Source organism: Drosophila eugracilis, unplaced genomic scaffold (genome assembly GCF_018153835.1).
Source record: "Drosophila eugracilis isolate 14026-0451.02 unplaced genomic scaffold, ASM1815383v1 contig_47, whole genome shotgun sequence".
NCBI lineage: Eukaryota > Metazoa > Arthropoda > Insecta > Diptera > Drosophilidae > Drosophila > Drosophila eugracilis.
Genome location: NW_024573338.1, coordinates 2569548 through 2589633, shown reverse-complemented (window position 1 = coordinate 2589633; position 20086 = coordinate 2569548). Strand labels below are relative to the sequence as shown.

At 36.1% G+C, this 20086-nt stretch overlaps 4 protein-coding genes across 6 annotated transcripts in view; 1 reads left to right on the top strand and 3 right to left on the bottom strand.

The window, feature by feature from the left end:
- Window positions 1-6944: 6944 nt before the first annotated feature.
- On the bottom strand, window positions 6945-7730 carry LOC108115726. Its single transcript, XM_017227300.2, has 3 exons — window positions 7370-7730; window positions 7265-7306; window positions 6945-7187 (listed from the first exon to the last, which is right to left on the bottom strand). Exons 1-3 carry the CDS (start codon window positions 7428-7430, stop codon window positions 6988-6990), a joined length of 303 nt encoding a protein of 100 aa, XP_017082789.1. The 5' UTR covers window positions 7431-7730; the 3' UTR covers window positions 6945-6987.
- A 619-nt stretch (window positions 7731-8349) lies between these two features.
- On the top strand, window positions 8350-9427 carry LOC108115725 (glycine-rich cell wall structural protein). Its single transcript, XM_017227299.2, has 2 exons — window positions 8350-8484; window positions 8772-9427. Exons 1-2 carry the CDS (start codon window positions 8394-8396, stop codon window positions 9032-9034), a joined length of 354 nt encoding a protein of 117 aa, XP_017082788.1. The 5' UTR covers window positions 8350-8393; the 3' UTR covers window positions 9035-9427.
- Window positions 9428-12089: 2662 nt separating this feature from the next.
- On the bottom strand, window positions 12090-16296 carry LOC108115670. Its single transcript, XM_041819140.1, has 4 exons — window positions 16049-16296; window positions 14404-14546; window positions 13951-14089; window positions 12090-13188 (listed from the first exon to the last, which is right to left on the bottom strand). The coding sequence occupies exons 1-4, from the start codon at window positions 16282-16284 to the stop codon at window positions 12942-12944; spliced, it is 765 nt and encodes a 254-aa protein (XP_041675074.1). The 5' UTR covers window positions 16285-16296; the 3' UTR covers window positions 12090-12941.
- A 1142-nt stretch (window positions 16297-17438) lies between these two features.
- Window positions 17439-20086, bottom strand: part of LOC108109487 (protein held out wings) — a 39407-nt gene continuing 36759 nt past the window's right edge. For all 3 annotated transcript variants that reach the window (XM_041819137.1, XM_041819138.1, XM_041819139.1), the window contains exon 9: window positions 17439-19446. The gene's annotated coding sequence lies outside the window, so the exon portion shown is untranslated. The remainder of the gene's footprint in view (window positions 19447-20086) is intronic.

The window sequence follows — 20086 nt, the reverse complement described above, 5'->3', positions numbered from 1 at the left end:
GCGTGTCAGTCGGAACAATGGAAAGGGTTTTTGTTCCTCCGCTTTTTGGCCGAAAGACAAACAAGCCACTTGTCCAGAATGTGCTTAACGTCGAACTCGGAACAAACTTCAACTGCAAGCCCACACACTGCCACAGTGGACCTTCGGTTATGGCATAATTGGACACTCCCCACGCATGCGAGTTGACCACGAGTAGTAATTAATATGTAGGCAAGGTCCTTGGGAACCTGTGTATGGTGTTCGAATGACCATTCAACTTTAGTTCGGCTATGTTTAAAGTCAAACTACGTGAGGGCATTAACGTTTTGATGAGCCGCCACTCCGCCATCCGCCAGTCCGCCATTCTCCGGCAATTATCTTTATGGCGTCAGACTATATATCCGCCCCTCGTCTGGCGTCTGAGTGTCCTTTGAGGTAGGTAAATCTGCGGATTCCAGGACGACGACAACGTCAACGACGACGGCAACGACGCTTAGCAACAACTTACATACAGCGAAAAGTGCGTAAGTCTGGGAGATTTCGCGCTTTCTGAGTGTGTGTTAAGTCTGGCGAATTTTTGTGGACTTTAAATGGGCTTTAAGGAGTGGCAGGGATGTGTTATTGTTGAATAAAATATGAAGGAAAATATAAAGTTTTATAAAAGAAATAAAATTGTAATAAATCAAAGATTATCTTCTGGAAAATGCAAAATAGTGGAGAAAATTTTTTTGTTCTTTGAGAAACATTTTTATAATATTTTTTAAACCTAACTTTCCTAAATAATTTAATATAAAAACAGAAAAATAGCTAGCTAGTTCAAGTACCATCCTTAAATAATTAAAACACAGACAGCTTTATAAGCCATCCACCCATAATTAATGCCACAATGCAACAAAATCCGGATAATGGTTTCCGTTTCATTTGCCATTATGTCATGTCCTGACAAAGTGCTTGCATATATTATTCGCTTTGTGGCACAGCAAACGCAATTACCTTTTTGCAAATTGTCATTTCAAATTTCTGTCAATTGGTGGCTAGCTTTTGTTTTTCACCTCTACACACACATCGTTGAGCATCAATTCTAATTAGTTTTTTGGGGGAGTTAACGGCCCGCCCCTAACAAACATTCCTATTTAAGCTCTGGCTAACAGGAAAGAAAGGCACTTTGAAGTTCCATTCGAGGCCAGCTGAGAATTCTATTAGCCAACCTCAGCTACGATTGAATGCGATTTCTTGTAAAATCCAACTTTGATATTTATGCGCCGTCACGCGGCGACAGGCAAACATCACTAATGACGACAGGAAGTCAACAAGGCTGGGGCTGTGATGGTGGGGCACACTTTCTATTACTCTAATGCTATTAATATCACACCGGGTGGCAGTCGTAATAGCGACTTGAGAACGTCGTTTGAGAATATATATATATATATATTATATATTGCATTATGCGGAAAACCCAATAAACCTATACAAACAGTAGAGCAGTGAAAGTCTGTTTGTTTTATTGTTGTAAAACTTTTTAATATATCAGCATAGCTGAGGGTTCTTCTGCTACGACCATAAACAAAATGCCACCAGGGGAGGGGGTGAAGGGTTATTTGCCAGATGATGGTATAGGGAGACATAAAACCCAGAGGCCGGACTCATATATCTGATGGTGGACCTTGGCACTTTTATGTCCCACATGGCTGCAGTTAACCCCTGACCGAAGAATGGATGGAGCATCAGCAATGCAAAGGGAATTCCTTGTCTCGAGTGAAAGCCCACTTAGAACTGGCGCCATTATGCGATTGGCCAGAAGGGAGTGATTTGGACCTAAAGGAGAAGCCCAAGGACTTGAAGCCCTTAGCCAGCGGTTTAACCTAAGGCTTCACCTTAAAACTTTCTCTGATAGACCTCAGCTACGTACGGGAATAAGAGTTGTTTATTAATTTTAAGGCATTTAAATGGGAAAATTCGAAGGAAAAGAAATATAAGAAACCATTTAAAGCTGTTTTTGTGTTTTTGGTTAAAAATTTACATAAAAAAGTTGTCATTTAAAGTCAGAAAAGTCTTCAAAGACCTTTAACCTTTTCTACTAGCCACCTTTCAGTAATCAATAAAGCTTAAATAAAACATAAAACAGCTTTCACAATGTTAATTAACCCCGTTTTTTGAGTTCCATATTTATAATTCAAGAATTTAATTATAAACCAAAACGTTGTGGGTAGACCACTTATAGTTATTCGCGCTTTTAGCTCATCAGGTATTCGGTTTCAATCAGGTGTGTAATTAGGTAATTAGCTAAATATAACGTGACCGCAGTGCCAGCCATCCTTTGACCCAACTCAGGCTATAAATCCCACACACAGCTGTCAGAAACAAATCGCTGTTCAGCTCGGGGTCTCGGGGTCAAGTTCAAAACATAAATAAAAACCACGTGCAGACAAGCTGACATACCTAATCGGACACGGGTGAACCTCAGCCGAAGACCAGGTGACATTTCAAGGCATTGACAGGTTGTTTGTTTCGAGAAAAGAGACCCTTAATAAAAATCTAATCAAGCAAATTGTAGGCACTAACCCAAGGGTTTTCCCTGGAAAATGTGCTTATAACCAATTCAAATTGATTCTCTTTAAGTCATTGATTTTGAAATGAAGCCAAGTAAATAATGAACTGACCATTCATCTCGACATAATCTAAGCCTAAAAGCCTCTGTCAATGAATTAATTTTGTAATTTCATAGCCAGCTTTCTTGGGTGCCAGTGGTATTGCCAACTTCTTGAATAATGAAGCATAAGTGTGGAGTAAACTCATTAGCACTGACAAGTAAGCTTATTAATTGAGAAATCCCCAGTACTTTTTGGTTCGTTAGAACAACAGTCCGAACTCAGCAGGCATAACTAAGAACAAGGCTTAGTCAAAAGCCGATCAGAAAGCATTCAATTTGCACATCTCTTAAGCTCTAAATCACATAACTCAGGCATAAAGTACACTGGCAAATGAGTTTGTGATTATTGCTTATTTGTTTTAAGGAAATATTTCAGAAAAATGATTTTTTGTTTGATTTTTTCAGTTTTTAGTGGCTAAAAAAGCTAGTGGCTAAATATAAAATATTAAAAAAAATCCTTAATTCAGTTAACTCTTAATTAAAGGCTAAGCAACACTAAGCTTCACCCACTAAATATCTAAAATAAACACCGGACACAAATAGCATGCCTCCAGTTATGGTTAACTTCCGTTTATTACGCATACGCCACCGAGGCTAGTGGCTTCTTGACATAAACAACAAAGATCACGAACTACAGAAATGTTAGCTTGATGGAAACCCAACCAAAATTCACTGGAAATGTAGTTGCTGTGGGAAAATGGCAAAGTACCATACAGCTGAACAATTTCCCACCAATTCGTTAGTCCAAAGTTCAAAACGGGCGAAAACTGTTGCATACATTCGTGCATATACTCAACTGGCTTGCGAAACGGAAAACTGGCAAATAACAATGGAACTTTTTCTCTTCTTCTTCCTTACCCTCACCGAAGAACTCATGGCATTTATTTTCAGAGCTGCTGTTGAATTGTTAACGAATGAGTCAGCATTGGCCAAACTACAGAGCTATAATTTTGGCCAAATAATGGGGAAATGGTTCAGCAGTTCGAAGGCCGCCGCCGCCAGCGTTAGCGGTGAAAATAATGAAAACGAAAGAGTAATAACCTTTGGGGGTTAATCGGTGGACATGGAATCCATGGACGATTAATTAAGAAGGCTGCCAGGCAGTATATCATGCCCAAAACCCTTTCATTTAGCTTTAAGCTCATCATATTTGGCCAACAAATAGCAGCGAGTTTGCCATGTAAAAAGTCAATTATAATGTGTACATATTTACGCCATAACTTCCCTACGCTCAGTTGACTTACGAAGAAAAGTGTAATTGACAGTAAGATGACGGGAGAAGGTCGGTTAATTAATTTTCTAGAATCAAATGAAATTAAGATCTTGGCCTAATTAATTCATCACCATGCCGTCTCACATTCGGGCATCTCCGAATGACAAATTAATTCCGAAAACTCTTATTTCATTCTCGCTGTCGACTCAAGTGAGACAAAATCATTTTCATGCTCAGTTAAATGGATTTGTTTTTTATGCTAAATGTCATTGAACTGGTCGGGAATATATATATATATACATTCAACCTCTTGTCTAGATATTTACTAAAGAATTTTCACTTCAGAAAGTTGTCCTCTGAAAGTTTTAGCTACTTTTTACCTGTAAGCTATGCTCGCTCTTTTTCTCTTTCTGAAAGTTTTTCCTTTATGCCGAACACGCCTTAAGTTACGACTTACTGCAGATGTCAGCTTGAAGTTTGTGCTCTTGTTCAACTTTTTGGTGAACTTGTCCTTCCAAATGCGTTTCTGGCAAAATTTAAAATGAATTCTTCCAAGAAACTGATTTGTTGACAGGTTGGGAATAGTGGAAAAAATATTAATATTTATTATATAAAACTGCTTTAAAAAGGAGAAAAAGTCATGTCTGTATACAAAATATCTTTACTCCTTCCCATTACAAAGACAAGCCTTAAAATTCCCACTTAAAAAACACAAAAATTCCTAGAAAAAAAACTTAAGCCAAAAACTATTCACTTTTTTCCGACTTATTTACCCCCACCCCACCAATCAACTTCTTTCCAATAATTTTCTATGAATTCCTAAGCTCTTCCGTAATTTGAGGAATTCCAGACAGCTTCCCTGAATACTTGGAAAACAGCTTTGATTTGCAGATGTCTGCCACTTGACGCATTTTAATTACGCATACGCCCCGTACGCCAGCCAACCACCGTACATTTCAATTGCAAAGGAATTCCGTAGGGGGAAAAAAACGAAGGACAAACGACCAAGCATAATCCACTCGATAATGGAATGCTGGTAATTCGAATTAAATTTATTTATTAATGTTCTCCCTGGCGTCCCCAAAAACGCAGAGAAAGTAAACAGAAAACCGAGCGGAGCGAGAAAAATAATAATAATTTAAACATACTATGTAAATTTGCCATGTGGCAAGGATGGGGATTTCAAATAAAGCTCAACCAGTGGCAGATATAAGAGTTTGGCAGCACGTGACGGTATTACCAAAGGCTCTGGACCCAAAAGCACTCGAAAGCCCCAACAGACGGACAAACACAAATATAAATCAATGTTGGCTTCTGGCAAAGCACTTGGGGTGGCACACAAATACACATGCAACTGCCAACAAAAACCCAAAAGGAAAAGTTAAAATTTATTTGAAAAGCTACTATTGTACTCCTGTACTTGGCTCACCTTTCACCTGTGTTCGACCCCCAAAAAAAAAAAGGAATCTGTTTCTAACTCCGCACAAATTAGGCACAAGAGAACAGAAATTGACCCGAAATCAAATACAAGTCAACATAAATTCAATTGCGAGCATTTTTCGGCTCAAGGTCCTCGAGTTGCTAGGCAGATAAACTACCCAGCATGAGTTCAGTTTCATTTGCCTCGTCGAAGCCTCACAAGTTTGCCAAAGAGTGTAATCAATATGAGACCGAAAAAGGATAGGAAATGCCACTTTCTTGCCAATGAAGTATATTAAAAGGAAATCAGTGGAAGAAAAGGTGGGTTACCCTTTCGATTGGTTTGGTTATGCCAACTGAGTTATAAAGGAACTTAAAGTCGGTTTTCAATAGGCTTTATGCTTGACTGCTAAAGATTTTCATGTTTTCTAAAGGTTCAACTTTAAGAGCAGCCTTCGATAAATTCTGCGAAGACATTTCATTGGAATTTATTGTGTTTTGTTAGCCCATAATTGAATATAAAAGCTTAAGCAGGAAGAGATGCTTGCTTTTTATATACTTTTGGTATTAACACTTTCTTAAATATATAGTTTAAAAAGAAACCTAAAAGCTGGCTTACTAAATCTATTTTTAAGGTGTTTTTATTAACTTAACTTTCCTTTTCCCATCTTAAGAGTCAATTTTATATAAAACTAACTTAAAGAACATTCTAATAATGGGTATATATCTGCACTCAGAATGTTTACCGTATCCCAAGTAGTTGCTTGAAAGCAAATATTTGAGAGGCTTCCTGTTTGTTGTTGCTGTCGTAGCAGCATAACGTATACGCAGTGTTGCACGCGCAACGTTAAGCTCATTTACATCAGCGCAGCGTTTTCCCAACGACATCGTATCGCATCGATAATATTATGTATATTCCACTGGTGTATATTGCACGGATGGTTACTCCCATTCGATTATCGGTTGGTGTGCCACGACCCAAAGGACCGCAACATCATCTTTCAACACAGTTTATGTGGCAACCCCCGGCTACTAAGTGTTCAAACAATTGAAGCCAACAACATGAATATCTGTATATATATTTTTCAGCCACGTTTTTGGGTCTTCTGCATAATTCAGACAGATTGAATTTGCGCGAGAGGGCGGGTCTGGTGGAAAACTTTCAATACATCGCAAACCATCGCATTGGAAAATGTAACGCTTTTGTTGTCACTTTAATGCCCAATTATTGGTAGAGGGATGAGAGAAGCCAATGTTGACAAACAGACAGCTAGCTGTGCACTGAGAGGAATACTTTTGGAATGTAAGGAAAAAAGTATTTAAAGAAATCAGAAAGAAATTACAAAAAAATTTATATAAAAAGCAGGAAAAACTCGTCGTATTTAAACCATAAAAGTTATCTTAATTCTTCTTTTCTAGACAGAAACCATTCTGCCAATACTTTTCTCGTTTCGCCCAGTGCTCTCTCTCATGACAAGGAGAAAAAGCGTAGCATAAAACGTTCGTTTTACCAAGTTTTCCCCCATCAACTGATGCCCTCTGCACTCAAAGCCATCACAATCATTGCATCAAATTTGCACAGAGAGGGTGTGGGAAGAACGATTGTCAATGCTTTTAGCCAAATGAACTCATGTCGTACATAGCCAAGTTAAACATATAAAATTGATTGATCAAGAATGTATGTTGAATTTTAATTCAATGTTCAGACTTTATTTGAAGCACCTTTTTAATAGAGATCCACATTGCAGTGCTGGCACCGTCCGTTGACAATGGTATTGCCACCTCTTCGGTATATGGTGCCACCACCACTACCTCCCCTTCCATCACTTCCTCGGGAAATCACCACATTACCATTGCTATTTGGCGAAGAGAAACTGCGGTACTCCTGGCCATCCAGATAGACGGGTTCACCATTTGGATTGGGACCTAGTCGAGTGCATAATTAGGCATTATTTTCGATGATTTCTGAAGCAGCCAGCAGGTGGCTATTGAAACAAACTTACAAGTTAGGCAGACACCGTTTACCACCACTGTACTTGGACGAGCTGAAAGTGATTAGCAGAGTATCTTTCAATTAGCGTCAGTAGGAATCCCGTTCAGCAGCTTACCGTCAATCAGCGTCGGAATCAAAGCCACCAACGGGAGCAGCACACACGTCAGGTACTTCATATTAAAGCCGATAGATGACTATAACCCGCTCTCACGCTGCTTATATAGGTCCAGGTACTTAAATACGATCTGAATCAAAATCAATTTGCATAAGTCTGAATGTTAACTGTAGTGCGCTGCTATTTGATTTGTTTTAATTTATATACGAGTATATAATATTCACACGAAAAATTTCCCCCAAGCGCTATCAAATTGTATTCCCTCTTGGGATTTTCCACTTATGGTTCTGATAAAGTTCGACGTAATTGATTTCCTTGAACTTCTGCCAGCGAAATTTATGACAGTCACGCCCAAAAAACGCAGTTCACTAACAACATTCTAAACATGAATGGCAAGCGTTTCCAGAGAATCACACCCCCATCAACATTTATTAAAAAAACAGGTTTTCAGTCCCCCGAAAGTCGTGACTCGTGAGCCAAACGTATTGACACTTAAAAAGTGGGTTTATACGAAAAGTTAGAAATTAATTGCCGAATAATAAGCATAATTTATTATGTCAAATTTGTAATTATGGGACATAAAGTGCATTTAAGTATAAAGTATCAAGATAAAGTGAAAATTTCTTGATTCTCAAAAGGAAGAAAAATAATATTTTCTATTACAAGTTGGCTTATCCTTAAGTCAACTTTAAAATATCCAAAAATTGGCATTAAAAAACTGTTTTTTCACATTACATACTTTTATATTAAAACCCAATCAAAAAGTAGGGTATCTACAAATCACCCTGCCTAACCCCTGCACTTCCAATTGTTTTTGAAAAAGTATCTCTGGGCAATTCCCTGTTGAGATTAATACTTACGTAGCGGTTTGCTTATACTGCGAAAGTTCTTTTTGCACCGATAAGGTCTGTTTGGATTGAGAATCAGAAAACAGAAATCGAAATCAGTGAGTGCATCGTATATAAGCTGATGCTGTGGATCGTACCTGGTCCAGACCAGTTTGACGATTTGATAGACCAACACAATGCGAAACCTGACGGCATTGGCAATTCTCGCTGTTTCAGCTCTGGCCATCACAGAGGCGGCTGTTTACATTGGCGGAGGTTGTTACGATTGTAAGTAAATTTAACTTGTCATTAGGATACGGTATATATTTTACGAATAAGCACAAAGATAGAACAAATCAAAAAAGAGCTTTAATTTGACATTTTCCCAGTGATTAAAATGTGGTTTTATGATAGTGAAACATAAGTTCCGTTTGTAATTTAAAGAAAAATCCAAAAGTAAGTGATTACTAACCTTAGTTACTATAGTTACGTTCCCAGAAAGTACACGTAAAAGGTGTAACATCGTTCGCGCTATTGAGTAACCGCAAACGAACTCATTCAAATGTCACTTTTAGGTAATCCGCCCGGAGGCCAGGGACCCGGTGTCTACACAGGTGTCAACGGAGGACGTGGAGGTGGTGGTGGCGGAGGAAACTATTACAGCAACGGCGGAGGCGGAAGAGGCGGTGGAGGAGGTGGTCGGCCAGTTTATTCAGGCAACTTTGGACCTGGCTATAGTAATGGCGGAGGTGGAGGTGGCGGTGGAGGAGGCTATGGTGGCTACAGAGGCGGTGGCGGTTACGATGATGGCGGTATAACGCAGATTATAAGGGCCTGAGAATATAATCTGAGGCTTTGCTAACGCTAAACCCCGCAAATGAGCAAACGCCGGCTGATTTTTAGATTGTATATAGAATAAAAAAATAACAAAATGATAAGGCGCGTGTTTATTACAAGGAATGTACAAAATTACAAACTAGAAAATATTTTATAACAAATAATTGTGTTTAGCTGTAGGGGAAAAACTAACTTTTGCAGTGTAAACAGAAAATATGAAGTTGTATTTCGTAATTTTAACTCATATTCCATCGTATAAGTCCTTTCAATTGTTAATTAACCTCATTAATAACGCTTAAATATGGATAATACAATTTTATTAACGCCTTGTTTAACATTTCCAAAAAGACGGAAAATCGTTTAATTTAACTCAATAAAAAGGCCTTTTCGTTGACGTTGTGTTGCTCTCCGCTAGTTAATTTTATAATAAGCCGCTTTAGGGTTTAAAAGTTGTAAAAATGGCTTTAAATTTAAAGTTAAATAATGGTATTTTGATTACACATTTCCTTAAAACTAAAATCCCAGCACAAAAGCAAGGAAAAATCCTTTTTTTGGGATCTGAAAAGAGTTTTACTTTCACCGGAAAATTCCAGTAAAATTCCAACATCCCCCTGTCGATTCACAAATTTCCCATACTCATCTTTGGCTTTTGCAAAATCCCAGAAAAAATTCACTTTCATCTCTTTATGGCCTGCAAATTGTTGCTGGATTTCTGAAGAGTCTTTGGAATAACAAACATTTTCATGGCAGGATCGAAATTTGAATGACCGAAAGTCATAAATTGATGGAGGCCCTAAGGTTTTTGAGCTAGCTTTTCCATTTCCACTTGCATATCAGTCAATGCTCAAAATGATTTGTGTGAATTTTACCCATGGGAATGCCTCTGTTTTCTCCAAATTTATAGCCATAAACTCTTCATATTGCAATCAGGCTTACATTTCAAAATTTATGTGGAAATCAACATGAATATGAATGAAAATAATACGAGCTTTGTGATTAAATGCTAGTCAAAAGAAGGGAAAGCTAAAACCCATTTTCATATAATTAGTAGTCAGTGCAAATACCTTTACGTTTTGCACTTTGAATTACAAATTTAAATTGCATTTGCTGCTGGATGGCTGGCCGGCTGGCCATAAATTATTCGTTAAAGCCAGATGGAAAAGTGGCAAAGTAACTTAATACAAACTATATGGAAAACGCCTGTAATTTTGTGGTCGAAACTGAGACCAGCAAATGGAAATAATTGATAAGCTTTTCAAAGTATCAGCCCTATACTTATCAGTCTTAATTACACGACGCGCCCTTGTTAAATATGCAGCGCATCGAATTTCCCAAAAAGAAAACCAACTTTTAGGGCAGAAGAACCGCTCGCCACTTAATTGAATCAATTACAAGTTCGATTTTTGTTCGTTCAAGGATTTTGGCGAGCTAAGCTGAACTTAACGACCCGGAATCGAATTTAGGTTCATTATTAAAGTGTAATTATGGGTATTAAAGTATGAATAATCGATTGTCTTTCAGTCTTTCTATATGCAAGTCTCTTTCTGCTTCTGTATTGAAGAGTAAAATATATTTTTATCTAGCTTTCGTTTTAATTAAAAATGCATTTTACTGCTAACCTTAGCATTGATTTCTTTTTGCTGAAAAGTGCACTTGTGTTGACTATTTTTAATTAAGCCTTGACCTTGCTGCTGCAAATTTCTAAGTAAACTTCTGGAACTAAAAAAAGACATTTCATTGAGTTGGCAAAAATATATAAAAATTTAATTTTAGCCTGGAAAATAATACTTTCCTTTTAGTGGGAAATAAAATCCATCAAACGAAAAATAAATAAATATTTTAATACTATTTAAGTCTTACCAATAGGTAATCTTTTTTCCTGTTAAATATCTTTACTTATAGGAATTATTTGTATTTTATTGCTATTTTGAAATATTTCAAAATTTAATCCTAAAGATTAAAGATTAAAATACAAAAATTCTTTAATTTGTTATGACAAAAACCCATTTAAAGCCCTTCTAATATTTACTATTTTCCATTTTATTTAAGCTTCTTTTTCCTAATAAAAGCCCTGAGGGGAAAATATTTCATATGCAAATCAGAATAACCCCTCCCTTCTAACGAAATACCAGAAAATGCATTTGATTTGTTTTTGTCAAATTCCTTGGACTGGTCTGCAAAAGACATTCCGAAGGTTGGCAACAATTTATTTGTTTTCTGACCCAGCAGTTGATAAATCAAATTAAAGAAACTTTTAAGCAAAACCTTGCCAAAAGGTGAAAATTAAAATAAACTTTATGAAAAATTCCCTTTTCCGACTAATATAAAATAGTTCTTCTTTCTTTACTATATCACACTTTTCAATTACTCGCTTACAACGAAACACCACAAGTCAGGTGCAAAATGCAGTACAGCAATTGAGATTCCCAGTGACGTCGGGTAGGTGGGACAGGTAATGGTAGTTTGTGTGTTGGCTATGGCAGAGCCATTAGCGTTCAATTTCCATGCTGGAAGGTAAAAACTAAGCGAGCTGGCAAAATTAACTTGGACCAGCCACTAGCTTCCCCTTTTTTCCAAAGCGAACACGAGCGCAGGCTCTTAAACCTGCGAACTTTATGTTTCATATTGCAAAGTTGGCTGGGAAAAACTGTGCAACTCAGCTGGCCAAAAATTAAAATTGTTTTCAAGTAACGCTCTATATTTTTTGTTAGCAACTTTGATAGATAAGAGTTCTAGTTACGTTTTGCTTTTTATTTGGGTGTTTTTTCTTGCTTTTGATAAAGTAAATTAAATAATTGATGAATGGCTTTTTACATTTAAAGAGTAAATAAAAGTTCTACGGAAAGGAAGTTCATTTTGCCTCCTTTCATTAAACAAATTTTTGGCCTCTTTAAAACAGTTTTCACTTATTTCCCATCATGTATCTCGTACTTATACCCGTACATCCTCTTCAGATTGCAAAGAAACTTTTCACACAACTAATCTGAAATGTCAACAGTCAAGCTGTTAAGACAAGTTGCCAAAAAAAAGTACTCGTATGTAAAGAATAATCAAGTAAGCAAAGTAAAAACAATACAGAGAGCCAACTTCTTCCTTTTAAATGCATTTAAACAAGAAAAGCCAAAAGGAAAAACCATAATGTATTCCATTACTGCAATCAAAATCAATGACAAAGCAAAGTTTCTGCTCAATATTCATGCCATTTTCAACGAAAAACAACGAAAAAAGCAATAAAGATTGTGGTGTAATTTACAGGTTGAACTTAAAGTTTTCCGGTGAATTCATTTTTCCTCCCCAGCAGGTGTTAGTTTCGATATTGAAATTCAAATATTCCACCTCCTTTGTAATATTGTGTCTGCGGTTTCACTGGAACTTTCTTATTGTCCTTCCCACCTGCGGTTAGTTTCGTCTGCCGGTTAAAATAGATTTCCCAGTGAAGAGAGAAAACCAAAGGGGGCTTCAAGCGTTCCTTTCGATAACCTTTCAGAGTGAAAACCACAAGCCAAGTACAACGTGAATATTCATTTATTTGAAATATGCATTTAAGTTAGCTTAAAATACGAATTAAACGAAAAAAAAACCAGTGCCGCTAACCGACCCAGTGACCCGCCCAGGACATCCTTGCCCTCCCCTCCCCCCACATGGAAATAAAAACGACACTGGAAAATTCACAGACACGTAGATAGAGACTTTTATCTTCTTCATATCTATGGGTGATGGTCTCTCTAAGGGGATCTACAAAATGCTTGGCATTCTCGTTGGGACAACTACAGAAACCCAAAAACAAAAATAAAAACAAAAATCGAAATGAACCCCAAATTCGGACCAGCAGCCACAACCGCAGCCTCTCATCTCATCACATCTCAGTACCAAACTCTATATATGTATGTTTTCGGCCGCATTTCGATTTACGGCCAAATCCGCACTACCAGCAGCATCAGCAGCAACGTCATCGTCATCCTATACCCCATCCAATGCCATTTGGCCAAACCAGCGGCAGCGTCGTGGGCGCAGATGTTCTGGAGGACAGCACAATTCCTGAAGTGCTTCTCGTCCGACAGCATTTTGGCCGTCTCGCGGGCAAACTCCGCCGAGTTCTTATAGCACTTGTACCGTGCACTATTGTAGATGCAATTCTCGTACGCATACCGGGCACTGCAAAAAAGGACCAAAAACTTGATTGATATCGATTCCCAGGCAAACTGTCATTCGCCAGTCGCCATTTGCCAGCGGTTGGGGGAAAATTTAATTGCAGTTAGGGTCATAGGTAAAGGTTGGCAATCGAAAAGGGAAACTAGCTGTTTTCTAGAGAAACTGTACAATGGGAGGGAGGAAAAGGGTGATTGGGTTTTTAGAAAACTTTAACTAAAGGTGGAAAGATTTGTTTAAAAATCCAAGAAATATATATTTTTATCTAACTTAAAACTTAACTTAAAACTCAACGTAAGTTTGTTACTTTTTTAAAGCCCTAAAAGTATGCAACAGTTTAACTAAAAAGTGTTTTTTGAACTTCGAAAACAAAAATATATTTTACAGTAAAGAGACAGAGATATTACGTTCTCGCTTAATATATGATATTTATAAATCTTAAACATAATAAAAAGTATTGAAAAAAAACGTAAAGACACTTCATTTTACGCCTTTAAGTACACAATTTTTAGTAAAAAAAAACCTTTTTAAAATTATATTTTAAATGGAAAAACGTTATTACTAAATTAAATTTAATAGTTATTAAAGTGTAGAAATTAAATTATTTCTTTCTCTTACAGAAATAATTTATGATAATAACCCGATTGATATCCAACAAATATTTACTCGGCGAAATTAAAATTTCAGACAGTTGGGCGTTGAAGGAAAGCCAGGCACGGGCTTTATGTATATGCAATGAAAGGAAAATATTTAGTGAGGCCAACATACCAGCAGAACTCGAGGAACTTTTCGCTGGCGTTGCGCCGCTCATCGTGCACCTCTTCACTGAGGATGCCCTCGAACTCGGCCGTGCAGGTGACCCAATCCAGTTGGATATATGCAAAGCAGTCCTTGTGCCGCAGGTAGTCTGCAAAGAGCCAAAGGAGCACAGAGATTGCCTCAAATTCATGTATAAATAATGCTTTTGCCGCTGCTTTTACTTTTTGTGCACTTTAAAACCTGTCAAGTTTATCTGGAAGGTCCTTTGTTTTCTTGGGGGCTTTTCTTCTTAATCTGGGAGTGTGCTTTTGTGTGTGAGTTTTCATGGCGTGTGTTTATGTTCTCGACACCTCAACGCCCTTGGGGCATTCTCATGTTTATGCATGTGTCAAGTTTAGCAAATTGATTTGGTAATCAACAACAACAACAACAACCTTTTTAGGTTTTCATCAAAAAACTTACCACGCTGAAAGTCGGCATCACCGCAGAATTTGTAGAAAAACCTTCGTGCCCCTTCAACATTGTTCTTGAACGTGCCCAGCTTTCGATCGTCCAGGCAACGCTTCGAGTAAGTATCGAAGCACCTCATGCCGCGGTTGAATATGCTGCAATATGTAATTCGATTTCAGCCAGGGACAATTGAGTGAGGTCTAATTGGAGTGCCACTCATGTTGCCTCTTCGATGACACCGTCAATGTATGTAGAAAATAAAATGTCTCGTCTGTCTTGAATTTATACTCGGTCTTTAATATTTACAGTGCTGTTTTCCTGAATTGAGTTAGCTAATGAAATTGAATGAAGCTTTTTAAGTTCATTTAGTTTGGTTTTCCATAAAGCGGTTATAGGTTTATTCTTATTATTTTTACAAATTAAATTTGTTAATGAATGACAGACAGAATTTTGTGATACTTTTTACGATTTTCTATGAATATTATAATATTTATATAAATGCATTTTTGAAAATTAGTTTTGCAAATTAATTACAGATCAAATGGCTTAATATGGCAATAAAATTAAGGCTTAAGGAATTTCTTTGGTTTATTAAAACTGCATTTAAAAAACTCAAAACTAAAATGGTAATAAATATTAAATTGACAAAAACCAGGTGTAGTCACTTTAAAAGACGACAAAACCGATTTCTAATTTACAAAGAAATATTTGACAAATTTTGTACTTCTATTTTGATACCTTTGAAAGCTTCGTCAAATCATAAACTCATCATTCATACAAATTACATTACCTAGAATTACACTTCACCTAAAAAGTGTTACGTAAATACTCAAATTAGTCTGCATTTCATATTAGTCCTTAATTCGTTTCAACAGCAACTAAGTAATCAACTTACTCACTTCACTTTCGGTACAAAATTTAAACAAAAAGCTTTATTAAATCATTCCGTAATATTGAAAAAGCGAAAACAATTACTTGTTTTAGTAATTAATTGATGTTTATTCATCAGCATATATGATTTAATAGGCCCATTTTGATTACACTAGCAATTGTTAAGAGTGAGCGTTCAATTAGTGAATTAATGGCCAAACTAATGCCGACTATTGGCTTATTTATTTGCCATTTCAAGACGAAATAATTAATTATCAAGGTCTGTAAACCCCGAAACAGCTGTAAATGATTCCTTGCGGTTGGGATATGAAAAAGTACTCATTCTATAAACAAATTTTCACTCTAATTAATTTCTAATAGTTATTTATTGTTGTTCTGACTTTTGTGAAAATCTTTTGTCACCCCAAAAACTAATACACAAGCACTTAACTTGGCGCCCTGAAGAGGCCTATTTAAGCCTAACAAAAAGTCTGTAATTTATTTTTGGCACTTGGAAACTGGAATAATTAATCATCTCAGTGAAGTGAGCCGCAGACAAGGAGAGGGGTCTGGTCCTTAATGGACCCAACTCAAGTCCCCTGTCGAAGCGAAACACGTCCCTGAATAACTTTTTGCGTCCTGCGGCAACATTGAAGAAATATGAATAAATCGCTTGCCATAAGCGGCTTCAGCTGAGGCAATCAATAATGTAAAAACCCCATTTTTGTTTTTTTTTTCTTTTCTTATTTTTGCACTCAATAGTCTCATATTTGCAACATATTCCTACTTGCACTTGGCGGTGATCTCCTTTTTGCTGATAACGATTTTTGTGTTCTGCAGAAATTCCATTAGATGCGGCGGCAGATCCTTGAAGCACTCATCCACCATTTTCTGCGTGCTGCCGCATTCTTCGCCAGCCATTGTTACATTTCCCTCGTTCTGGCCCAAAACCATAACGACCAAACCGAACTGGGCGATAAAGTAAAATAAAATCACACTGCACAGTGAACTTCTCAGGCACATCCTCGGAGGACACTTGTTGCCACACTCAAATCGACAGATAGGATATTAATTGACCAGATTTTCTTCGGTTTTCGCTGGCTAAACCAACCGCACGAACGCTAACAAACGTACTGAAATGCCAAACCGCAGGCAGCTTCTATAAAAAGGACTTTCAGTTTCAGCATCTCTGTTAAGCCACTGTTAATGGCATGTAAATGCGGCGCATGCGTGTTATTGCCACCAGCACGTGCTTCGTCCTTTGTTTACAATACAAAGACTGCCGACTTACTAACAGGTAGACAGTGGCATTGCCGCAGGAGATGGGGGTTTGGCATAAATTAGCGTCCACTTCAGCGTGGACATGAAGGTGTTGATGGAGGCTCGCTTCGGGATGGGCTTAAGTGATTGATTGTCCTGCATCATTGCTCCAGGTGTCGTATGCCGGTTTTTCCAGCATTCCAGTTTGGTTTCAAGTTAATTAAGTCACCAATGGCAGAGATTCCTCTGGGTGCTGTATTTCACAATTGAAATGCGAAATACCTTTGCCGGGTTTCCCATTGTTTGGACTTTGCCTTGAGTCCAGTCATGAAACCCGATATGGTTTTCCTTGGCCATGCTCACACTTTGTTTTTTAACTATTAAATTTCTGGTTTTTCGGCCAGCTTGCTTTTGCATTTGTCTTAATTAAAAGATATAAGCTTTAACTGGGAAAAATACTTTTCTTTTTACAACAAATATTTGCTTTTGTTTTTCCTTATATTAGCCTGAAGCTCATAAAGGGTCCATCAGAGAGTGTGATTTAAATGAAATCCTTTTTTAATATTCAGAATTCATCTTGCAGCTGTGCAAATATTTGCGTTCTTTGTGGAATGAACGAAAATGATAACTTTGAGTAATGACGAATCAGTCAGTGTCAACACAGAGAAACTCAGGGACAACGCGCAACAGGCGATTAAAGAGAAAACTTTCATTGGTAATTATTCAGAAAGGCAAAAACTTTCAAATGGAAAGCAATTAATGCGAATGCAATCATATCGATTCACGGTATCTACTCGATAAAATCACGTTCATGCAAAAAGGCCAATGTTTTCAGTGCCGCAAAATAAAACTAAAGCCCAGTTAAGACCCGTGAAAGAAAAGACCCCAGAAAGACCAGCAATAAAATCGATTTAAACTTATTTTTTTTATAAACATTTATTTATGCAAAAAGTTATACATAATCGTACATACATACACTCGTACATATGCCATTAATTACATGTGCGTATTTGATATATTTTATTAGGTTTTGAACATATGGATTATCTCACAATAAATCAGTGATTCTCTTCATTTATGCAGTTAAAATTTTAATGCTGGCATTGGATGATGAATATATAATGTTTCAGGTGCGTTATTAAAGGTGCACAGCATTCGATTAATGTTATGAGAATATAGCTAAAGGTTTATCCTTTCTTTCTGGTTACACAATCATCGAGAGAATTACATGTCCTTTTGTGTTAAAATCAATTCAGAACTAATCATAAGCAAGGTTTGCCACGATTGCACGATTGCCGTTTGTTATATATATTATAAATAAGAATTATACATTATGATTATGTTTATTAAATATATATATTATAAGGTTAGATCAACTGCCAGTACGGTTGAACTTCGTTTTTTGTTTCTGAGTATAAGTCTCACATTTTGCAGAATAATTTCAACAGTGTTTTCTCTATACTTTCTGATCTTTTCTTTTCTTTTTTTTTTTTTTGTATTAATATTTTATTTTTAAAGATTATTTTGATTGGTGCCGATTACACAATTTGTTTAAGGCACATATTAATAACATTTCTTCTTTTTTGCAACAAAAATTGTTTAAAATTCTTTAATTCAAAATAAAAGTTTGCAAGCAGCGGCTGCTTTGTACCATCAATTAAATGCAATTCACTTTCGCTCTCTCTCTACTTTTTGTTCTTTGCTAATCAACGTTCTGCATTTATTTTATATCTCTCATTTACAGTTTTAAAAAAATAATAGTTAAATATTTTCAGTTTTAACAAGTTTTATTTATTTCAAATTAAAGAATTCTACTTTATCGCTTTCAAGAACATTTATTCGTTTAAAAAAGTAAGTTTGTTGTTTTTTTTTTTGTTTATTTCTGCATATAATACATAATTAATTAGCTTTAAAATATTTAAAATAATTTAAGTTTAGCGTTTAATTGTACATTATGAATGCCCGATGCTATCTAGCATCATATTATGTGTTGGTTTCATTAACTAAATATGGCTGTTAAATGTGTTTTGTTTTTTTTTTTTAGCATGATATTGTTTCCCTTTCCGCACCCCACCTACATTTTCACACAATCATTTTGTGGTGGGGTTGCGTAATGGGGAAATATAGAAGATATATAGATATATAACATAATCAAAAAATACTTCATTAACAAGAATTTGCGTCAGTTTAACAAAAAATAATAGAATAGGCTGAAAAGGTGTTAATCTTAAGCCCGATTCTTAAAAGTTTTTTAAAGCAAAAAATATGAGAAAATTTCTAAGATTCATTTTTCCGATTTGAGTTAAAAGTGCAGTTATATTAAAAAAAATTAAAACAGTTTCTTTATGTTGAGTAGAGTTTCTTGGATGAGATTCCGTTAACATGATTTTACTTATTTCCATTAAGGGGGTTTTTTTCTTCTTGGGGGGGGTAATTATATACAGACTTGTATATGCATATTATATAAATATATATAGTAACATATATATATATGTGTTTTTGCATTAAGTATGTTTTTGTTCGTTGAACTTTTAGACTAATAACTAACTTGTATTTTCCTTTAGATTATGTTAATTAAACTAAGTTCTATGTTTGATTCTCTTATCGATTGTTTGCTTAATTGCTTTGCTTTGTTTGCTGGCAAAACGTAACAGTGTTTAATGGCCACAAGATTCAATACATACTGATGTTGCTGCTGTTCTGTTGCTGTCGCTGTGTTGCAAGTGCCGCATCTGCTGGTTGTGTGGCAAAGAGTGTTGAGTGTTGTTTTAGTAGTTGTATGAGTGACAGTTTTTTCTGGCTTTTAGTTATGTTTTTTTTTTTAGATATATCTTTTGTTAGCTTCAGAGATGTGCACAAACACAACACACACTTGGCTCTGCTTAGATGCTGCTGCTGCTGTTGCTACTTTCACTCCGTGCTCTTCTGCGGGCAGGCGATGGTTTCATGGTTTCATGGCGGAAGTGGTAGTGTGTTTTTAAGGATGTTTGTTTGGTTTCCATTGGTTTTTGTTTTTAATTTTGGAAAATTAATATATTTTTTAATATAAATATATTTGGTTGTATTAAACGTTTGTGAGTATATTAGCATGTAAAGAGAGAGAGAGATTATAGAAGTGGAAAGAGAGTTTTGATTAATATTTCAAGGTTAGCTTAGTTAGTTTTCAATGTTTAATATTCCTAGGTTAAGCGAGTTATTAGAGCAAAAAGTTACCACGCATTTAATTAACACTTTCATGATGATCAACATGCAGTATAAAATTTTTTATTTTTAAAATGAGAAAATATTTAGTAACTTTTCGCTGAATGCCAAACCGCCATCAATTAGAGTTGTTAATTCCTATGATGTGGGTCAGCATTTTCTGACTTTAATAAAGACAAACACATACATTTTTATTATCATTAGAGTTTTCATCATTATTTTTCAAAATAAAAATAAATCAAAATCATAATTAGAAAGTGCAAAAATATATTTTTGTGTTGAGACGTTATTTGATGCAACATTTTGTGGTTATTTAAGTTGTTGTTGTTGTTCTCAGTTGAAAATTTACAAGAACATGATTTTT